The 9736-nt window shown below is 30.0% G+C and overlaps 1 protein-coding gene across 1 annotated transcript; it reads right to left on the bottom strand.

Annotated features, from left to right (window-relative positions):
* Window positions 1-1862: 1862 nt before the first annotated feature.
* On the bottom strand, window positions 1863-5283 carry LOC114394699 (transcription initiation factor TFIID subunit 10-like). The gene is made up of 7 exons (XM_028356367.1): window positions 4954-5283; window positions 4801-4865; window positions 3443-3505; window positions 2983-3040; window positions 2855-2905; window positions 2412-2541; window positions 1863-2221 (listed from the first exon to the last, which is right to left on the bottom strand). Exons 1-6 carry the CDS (start codon window positions 5044-5046, stop codon window positions 2461-2463), a joined length of 411 nt encoding a protein of 136 aa, XP_028212168.1. The 5' UTR covers window positions 5047-5283; the 3' UTR covers window positions 1863-2221; window positions 2412-2460.
* Window positions 5284-9736: the final 4453 nt, after the last annotated feature.

The raw sequence follows: 9736 nt of genomic DNA, 5'->3' as shown, positions 1-9736 counted from the left end.
TTTTGAGATAACCATTTAGTTATTTTCATTCCCCTTCCCTACTTTCATCCATCGTTTTTTTTTTCGCTTAAATATATTTTTATAATTTGTAAGTTAGCATTTTTTTTTTTAATTTTTTTCATTCCAAGTTTATTTTTTAAATTTTTGTTTACATAAGTTTGTGTTAAAATTAAAAAAATAAACTTACAAAAACAAAAAATAAAAAAAAGGCTAATTTGTACCTATTTCTTTTCTTCTTAGCAAATGGACCTTTAAATATGCTAGTTGTATAATTTTGGTTCTTCTCATTCTAATTGGATCCTCAACTTTCTTCTCATTTAGACATTTACAACTAAGTCACTTCTTCACTTCTCCATTAAAAATATTTATTAATTTAATTTAAAAATTAACTCAAATTTTATTATCTCAACCATCTCAAACTATCATTTATTATTTTTATCGGTATAATTATTTTTCTAAATCGTTTATCTCTAGCATTTTCACCTTTATTTTTAAATTAAATTTCAATATTCTTTTAAAAAAACAATAAATAATTAAAAAAACCTTATATTATATCACTATAAATTATAAACTACTTATGATAAATGAAAAATATGATTTTATATGAATTTTAATCGTAATATAATTTATGTTAAAAATTATTTGTTTATTAAAAATTTTAAAATTATATAAAAATAAACATTTATCATATAAATTACACTTGCTAAAATAGTAGTTAATAATCATTTTGAAATAACATATGACACATATGGCCATGGGAAAGTCCGCCAATGGTCCAATGCCTACAGACAGTAGTGGTTTATTAATCAAATAGTGAATTCAAGGAGAATGAAGGCTGGAAACATCAATTTAATATTCGTCTTCATATCCATGTTTCAAAATTATATTCGTACCCATTCACATACTCATATGAATAACAATTTTAATTTCCATTCACGTGTGGGATGCCTTAATATCATATCTGCACTTGACTTACATAACTTGTTGCTATAAATACTTGACTTATATATAAAGTCAATAAATTAATATGAAAAATATTATTAAAAAAATTACTACAAACAAATTAAAAATTCACTCTTAAATTACTCAAATACAACATTAAAAGCAACTAAACATTACCTTATAGAATTTTAGACGTTGTATGTAGAACATAATTTGCTTAACCACTTCTTACATTCAATATACAATTAGTTTGAATCAAGGGGATATAGGAGGGAGTTTTGTTTTAAATTGATATTCTATGTCTTGCAATGATCTTGAGATCTATAGCATGCAAGTTTTATTTTAAAACAAATATTTTATCACTGAATTCATTCAGAACATTTACTACCATCTCATCGTATCTACAATCGATAAAATCCCTTCATCTTATCTTAATCTTCATTAGTATGAAAGTTATAACATTAGTCATTAAATTAATAATTAGTAAAATATATACTTGTTTATATATGTAAGGTATTTTAATTTTAATTAAATTAATATATATAATAGGTGGAGGACAGGATGAGTACTATTATAGGACATATTACCCACACATTTCCATTCAAAATTTACAAGTAAATACCTGTTCCATATCCATCCCCAACAAATGAACATTTTTCCTATCCATTTAACTTAAGTCACGGTATACTGTCTATGTTTTCTTGAAAAAAAAATGATTAATTGTACTAAGTAAAAATTTAAAATTTAGAACTAAAGGAAAACGTGATACAAACAGGAGACATTTAAAAATAGAATTTAATGCCTAAACACTGTAATGTAAAACAGTTTTACACTGTCATCTAATTATATATCACTATTTGAATTAATTTAAAAATCAACAAACTTTATAATAAGTTGTGATTGAATAACTATGTAAACCCTTTTACACTTTCAGTATATAATCATTTTTTCTCTTAAGAAATAACAATAGAGAAACATAAGATGAGTTCATTACTGATAAGAGCACTTCTTCATATCAGATTCCATTAATGTTAGCGGCGACCAATTGCGAGCCTCTTTGGTTTAAAGTTATAAAGTACTTTTGTGAATTTCAATATAAAATTGCGTGTTTCAATGCATAAATTCAGAAGGAAAGATTTGTTGCTTCTAGAGTAAAAGTACTTTTGAGTTTTCCCAACTTCAATCCAAACATGCTATGCATTGCTTCCGCAGATTTGTGGAGAGATTGTTATAGTTTGGGCATCATATCATGAAAATTGTTCCATTAACTATGTCACTCCTACAAAACATATTTGGCAATCAGTTAAAAACATGGAATCAAACACAAATTCAAGCCAGTAAAATGACGTGTATTCAACTACATAAAATGGGCATACTGCGCTATGCCTTCTGATACAGTGCATAACACTAGAGAACCAACATATCAATAGAATATATTCAATTCAGCATTTGTACATAAGGATACTTACTAAACACGAGACTTTAGAAGCCAGAACACCAAAAAAAAACAAGAAAAACTCATTCTTCTCGGGTAGCAGGATCCATTCCGGTAGAAGGGCTATCAGCAAAATATTCTTGATGCTTTAAATTCACGCCATACTGTTCATAAAAGATAATAAATGGATTAAATGTAAAGGAACATTAACATATCAGTACAATTAGCTCTAATCTTAGAGCTCTATTAACACCACAACGTTGATCCAAGAAGAAGCTTAAAAACATTTTTTTTGAAAACATGACTAGACCACTGGTGTGGGATGGCACAGTGAATATATACAGCCTGGAGTGGAGAGTGGATATCACATAGTGAGGGTAAACATCTATAATACAATAATGGATTGCAAATTTGCAATGACCCCTACTACAATGAGGAGAGAACTTTTCTCTATTTGAAATAGATAACTATTCTTACCTCACGCAATGCCTTTGAAAGGTCTTCCATTGTCAAAACTAGGCGCTTATCCTGTTATACATAGAAAAAATGTAAGTAATATACACACAATGACTGTAAAGACAAAACCAGTTAAGAGCAATCAAAACCTTCTGCTGCTTGTCCCTTTTGTCTTTTGGAATTGTTGCTTGTCTTGCTTTGCAGTGCCTACAGTTAACATCTAGTCAACTCATCATGCCAGCATGGACACGTATAAGAAAGACAGAGAAACTAAATGACTAATAATAATGCACTTATGACTTAACCAAAAAAGAAATAGTAATGCACTCATGTATGTGCATTTCCTATATAATGCCTTACACATGCACTCATTAAAGAAACAAATTTCCATCAGACACTTCTCACCTTCACTCACATGCATGAACTAACTTTTGCCAAATGTTCAATACTTTTTAGGAAACCAGAAACAAATTTCAACAGAAGAGTATTTCCCAAATTTACTATGCACATAAAGAGTTTGTTGTGATGCAGTGATTCAAGGTTAAAAATAAAAGAAAATAAAGGATAGAAGGTAAAGATTCAATTAAAACATAGGTAAAATGAACATACTGAAGTGCATCTCCTGCAACTTCAGCTACAAACTTCTGAGTGGCAACAGCTACCAATCTAGTCCTGAAATAGTAATGAGAATTTCTAGTCAAGCACACGATATATTATGAACAAGACATACAAGGTCTAAGAATCCAACTTAATGTAGAAATAAATCAGTCAACAACAGTCAAGCATGAATCCCAATAAACAAGCACTTATTTTGGACAGTATTAGAAGTTCAAAACAACAATAAACAGCAAGAAATCCAAATAAACCTCAGTAACAATGAAAAGAAAAAAAAAGCTAGAAAATCAGAGCAACACAATTTGCATATTTCATCATTTGCTGACGTAAATTGCTTTAACAGTCAGAGCTCATTCCCAATATAATGACTGCACCATGTTAAATGATCCCAAATACGAGTAAGATACATTAAAAAAAAATAGTCAATGTTTGCACAGAAAGCGTAAACAAAGTATAAACTGTTAATATCTTATATTTTTATTTGTTTTAGATAACTTATCTAATATAACAACTCAAAAACTCTCAGATTGACGGTAACACAATGCTGTGATTCTTTATTTCCATGTAAAGATCCCTTCTGCCTTAAGTTTTTATACATCAAATATGTGTAGATATCCAACGAACTTATCATAATATCATATCGCTCTAGCACTCAATTATTTGCAAATGCATGGACTTTTGATTTGTCTCCTTTTTTTTTTTTTTACTTCTTTTAGCATGACCACCACATTAACAGCCAAAAACTCAACTCAGGCAAAGACTTACCGCAGAGAGAGAGCAAAAAGATAGGCATGCCGGAAGTGTTAAAAAAAAATTAAAAATAGGGATGATAAGTATGAGAAAAGAGCAGGAAATGTGATTTAATCCACCCAAGACAAGCAAATTAGTTAAAAACAATGGCTCAGTCAAAAACTGCCACAAAAGGGTAAATTTTACATTCATTAGTCAACAGTTCAAACTCCAACAAGATGCAAAAAATGCAATTAACCAATCTTCGTCGGTCTTAAGAGGTTTCCTTCACACCCTTAAGTCCTTAACCCATCTCTTTCGTTTTAATTTTAAAATGTTAAAATTAGGGCAGAGAAAGATGGGAAACAAATTCAATATTAAGCATTGTTTGAACAATTGAACCCTAGACAGCAGCATGCTCTAGGTGGTAAGATACCTGTCAGAAACAATAGCAATTAATAACTAGTTTCCTCACAAGAAAGAAACCTTCCATACAATTCAATTCCAGAGTTCCTAATTTTCCGAAGGAGCTAATAACAATTACTATTATACAGGAAAACATTGGTACGAAAAAAAAAACAAGAATTAATTTATAGTGAATAATAAAGATAAGGGGTACCCACAATCGAACATCGGGACATTGGAAACCGCTCTTGGCCAAGTAATGCTCCACCAATTCATCAGGTATCTAAAAGATGAAATTTTGTAATAAGAAGAAAAGCAAAATAAAAGAAAAGAAAAAAGGAAGATGAAGGAAGGAAGGGAAAGTAGGTTACAGTGGGAGTATAATCCATTAAGGAAGCGAGGAAATCAGAAAGGGCAGAATCGTCATCGTTCCTTCCTTCACTCGATTGCGGGTTCTGGTTCATCCTTTTCTCTCTCTCTCTCTCTCTCTCTTTGTTACCACCCAATCACTACTACTCAATGCTTCGGAAAGTTGTTCAGTGAGTCACTGTTTGCGGCGAAGCAGAGAGTGTGAGAAGAAATTCGAAGCGGAGAGAGGAAAGAGTATCGCAGATTGTTGCAGCGATGCCAAATAGCGATTACGGTGTAGAGAGATTTTCTCACCCGCACCTCGTCACGATCAAAGGATGATTAGATTAAGTGTGATTAAATCTTTAACCGAGTGATTCTGATTATTGTTAATAATTTTTTTTGTAATTTTAGCCTTTTTAATTCTTGATATCTAATTTTTAAGTTTTTTTTATGATTTTAGTTTTTATAAATTAAAAAGTTTACAATTTTAATTCAATATTTAATTTTAAATATGTTTAATTTTATATTTTAATACATTTCAATAGAACCTTTGATATAATATATTTATTTAAGGTATTATAAAAAATATTTAATTAATTAAAATAAAAAATAAACATATACAAATTAAAGATTGGATTAAAATTTTATTTTTTAAATGTAAATATTAAAATCATGAATAAAAAATTAAAGGATCAAAATTGTAATTTAGTATTTTTTATTTTTTTTAATAAACTTAGTATTTTTTTTTTGCTTTTTAAAAATAATTTTCTGCTTTTTTTAGAAAATTTTTTTAAAAGAAATTTTTTAAAATTATTTTTTTTTAAAAAAAAATTAAACAAAGTGGCCCAATATGTCATTGGGTTTTTATTTTAAGAAAGAAGAAATTAGTGCTTTTATTTTGAAAAAAAAATCGTTATTAGTTTTCAGTTTCACATGGTTGTTTTTGCAACGTGTTTCTTCCTACATATCTTATTTATACATGTATCCTTTCCATATGCTCACCATAGTCCATACAAAATCAGCAAAACAGATGCAAATGTTTTTCTAATGAGTTGCAAAGGTTAGGGTTGGACAAGGCAGCATCTGAAGCAGTTCAGGAAATGGATACAACCAAAACCAATTGGTGAAAAACCAAAGAAAATGATAATTTAGAATAGCTACACAATCACACTTCTTTTTTCGGTTGATGACCTTAATTTTCTACAGTGGCAGAACAGAATGAAGGTGCACATAATTGAATGTATAGAAGTTGAGCATTTGACTTATAGATAGATAGAAACCAAATTATTCATCTATAGAGTTTAAAGAGTCACTAAACTGTAAACTAAAATAAGGAAAATTAGTATGTTGCTATTTTCTCTCTCTCACTTAAGCCAAATGGAGAAGAGCATATTCTCAGCCATTTGTTGGATTGGAACTACCTTCTTCACTGTCAAAAAGAAAACAAGTCTTTGCAAATTTCTACATAGAATCTACACACTAATTCAATGAAGATAGGACACTTTAGGTTTTTCCAGCAGAGTAGAAGTTCTTCCAAATCCATCAAATCCCTCATCTTCCCCTCTTCCACAATCATCTCCACCAAATAGTTCTCAATTTTCTTGCATGTTTCTTCCACTTGGAGAGAAGCTTCCCTTTTGTCTACACAGCAAGCTCTTGCATAAGCTGGAGCAAGTGGTGAATTATATGATGGAAAGGGGAGAGTTTCATGCTCAATATACAAGGGATTTTTGAGGTCTGGTAACCTATCTTTGTCTTTAGATCTCTTTGGGGAACGAAGTATTGATAATAACTATTGAAGACATTGCTTTAGTTGCGAATGGCCTTTGGGATTTGAACTTGTGAGCACAAAATCAAAGAGCTTTTATAAGTAATGAACTGGCTCAAACAACAATAGTGTTTTTTGCATGGCTTGAATAACTTGGATCTAAAGACACCCTGTGCTTTCACTCTCATTTCCAAAGTAAGAAAGGTCATTTATGTATAAAGAAACTTTAGGATTTTAACATTGGATATGGTGGTTTGGTTGCTTTTGAATAGTATTGGAGATGATAAATTTTTATATGGTTCAGGATCACCAAGATCTTATTCATTCTTCACATGACACATAATCAAATTTTATTTACTTTTTCTCGTAAATTAAAAATCTCTTTTATATGTCACATGAAAATTAGTGGAGACTATATTCATATATCTTTTCAAACTATGTAATAATTTCTCGTTAAATAGATGGTAGGATGTTAATTGACAAACCCATTCTAGTCTCTAAAATATCGAGTGTGATATTGATGTAGGAGGTGTGAATTGTGATCCTTCATTAGGGGTACCTGCTATACTCTTCCTAACTTCTTGCAACTCCCATGTAAAAACAAAGAGGTGTTAGGCCATGGTAATGATTGTAGAAACTTGAAACCAAGGTTGTTGTAACTAAGACATGCACAAACACAGATTGTGATGTTAGTTAGAGGGTGGGTAAGGGGGGAGGGAAAAGGCGTTAATTAGTTGAGGATGATTGGATCATAGGATATAAGGATAGGATAGGATAGGATAGAAATGACACATACAGCATAAATTATCTATTGCATGGACTTTGTACGCGTTAAGCTAGGGAAGGAGGAGTGTCTTCAGCTATAATAATTTGGCATTTGATGATCTGAAAGAAAATTAAGGATATATATGCACAGTGAGAGCATTAGATGTTATCCAATTTTGCTTGAGATGCTGTTGATAATTTGATTTTGATAGAAGCAAAATGAGAATGTATGCAGATACGAGAGAAGTGAAGCTTTTGGGTCGCTTTTCAACATAAAAGATTTCAAGGTTGAAGGACATACCGATGTTTTACTAGAAGAGTATAGACAGTTAGACACAATTAATCTAATCTCTGAAATTAAAAAAATTCTGACAGAATTTCGAAGAATACTTCTTTTTAAAATTTGAAGTTGCTGATATTATACTGAAAAGAGATACTTCAATATGATTCTAAGTCCATTTGGTTTACTGTCCTGAATATTACTTATGTAGCGTAGGTAGCTAGGGAAAAACTATTCTAACAAAATTATATCAATACAGTTTTTATACAAAAAAAAAAAGGAGCTGTTGATTTATGTAACCAAAATGAAGATAGAAAAAAGAAGTAAAACTGAATGGATGAGCGTATATCATTCATATACTTCCAAATTGATAAAAGTAGTACTCCAACTTTTAAAAATATGTGACTCTGATCCCTCTCTACTAATTTTGTAAGTTATAAAACCACACAAGGGAGGGAAGAAAATCACATTTTTAATAGTTGAAGGATTGATTTCATCTATTCGAAGTACAAGGATTATAACCAATTTGAGCTGAAAGTACAAGACCCAAAAACAAATTTCACCCATTTTTTTTTGTTCTGAACAATACATCTCATAAATAAGACAATTGCTCAGTGGGTTTTGCAGAATTTGAATCAAGCGTTTTGTTATTGGTTCCCACCCCATTTTTGCTAAGTTCGTCTTTAACTTTTTCAGTTTTCTTACAAAAATACATCTTCATTATATATTGCGACAAGATTTGTTGATGAACAATGCAAACTTATTTTCATTGTGCATCTGGGTTCTAGGCAAAGATTTGTTTAAATACGCCAGGAAAATACTTTTTTGCTGTGTATCTTCCTCTGTTGTGTATCTCAACAAATCTTGCTCAAATGTACATCTTGTGGCATACACAACAAAATTGTATTTTTGTTGGTATCTTCATGATATTTTTTGAGATAGACAATTAAAATAAGTTTTCCTTGTATTATTATTAGGAGATGTGACTTCACCACATTCCCATCAAATGTATTTTTGTTAAAAAGAAAATGGTGTGGGAATAGCAAAATTCGATGTATCAATGGAGATTATGAATAAAAAGGCAAAGGATGTCATAATTTCTAAAGCCAGGAATTAGGGGATAAATGAAATCAGCATAGGCAAATGGGTCTCCACTATTTGCTAAATTCATGATCACTTGTTTAATGTTAAATGCATGCATACTCCAACCAAACGTGGAGAACCAGATTATGAGTTACAATCCTTCAACTACCCCCGAAGTGCGGATCAAAGAAAAAAAAAATTCTTTTAGTCTTTTTTATTATTTGCATTTCATGAATTACGCTCTTTTATTTTTATTTTTTTCACAGATTTTGTCTCTATTATTTTAATCGTACAATATTGATCCATTTATTAACTTGATATCTAATATTTAAATGTCAATTATTAAGTAATAGTATAATAAAGTATCACATCAATATGTGTTAACGTGACAATATAATAAAATGTCACTTCAAGTTAATTGTTAAATGTGAAATTAATGGATTAATCAAGAATATATAATTTAAATAGTAGAGGTTTAAATTTGAAAAAAAAATGAGATGATCAAATTCATAAAATGATGTAAAATACTGATTATATGGTTTAAAATTACAATTAAGAAGAAGAAGAAAAAAAAGATAAGCAGTGATGGATGGTAATCATGTTTATAGGGTGTCTTTAGTTACTTCAGCCTCTAAGGTAGTCCCACACTGAAGACACCTATGATCCATGTAAGCTTTTAGCAATCAACTTTTTAACATTATAGTATCAGTACATTAATGCTACTTAGTTGATAAAATCTATATGGTTATGGCAATTAGCGGATGACATTAATAGTTTTTAGAATTAGATTATGTTACAAGACCACTTTTTTTTTTTTTACAGTTACAATATCTATTATTATTATTATTATTATTATTATTATTGATTCAAATTTAATCCAACAATCCATAGATTACTACGGTGAAAA

The sequence above is a fragment of the Glycine soja genome, chromosome 18 (genome assembly GCF_004193775.1).
Source record: "Glycine soja cultivar W05 chromosome 18, ASM419377v2, whole genome shotgun sequence".
Classification (NCBI taxonomy): domain Eukaryota; kingdom Viridiplantae; phylum Streptophyta; class Magnoliopsida; order Fabales; family Fabaceae; genus Glycine; species Glycine soja.
This window is presented reverse-complemented; position numbering and strand designations above follow the sequence as displayed.

Coding starts and splice junctions, on each gene's coding strand:
- LOC114394699 (XM_028356367.1), bottom strand. CDS start 5,046: ATGAACCAGAACCCGCAATCGAGTGAAGGAAGGAACGATGACGATTCT. Junction 4,866..4,953: donor TAATGGATTATACTCCCACT/GTAACCTACTTT, acceptor TTCATCTTTTAG/ATACCTGATGAATTGGTGGA. Junction 3,041..3,442: donor GTTGCAGGAGATGCACTTCA/GTATGTTCATTT, acceptor TGTTAACTGTAG/GCACTGCAAAGCAAGACAAG.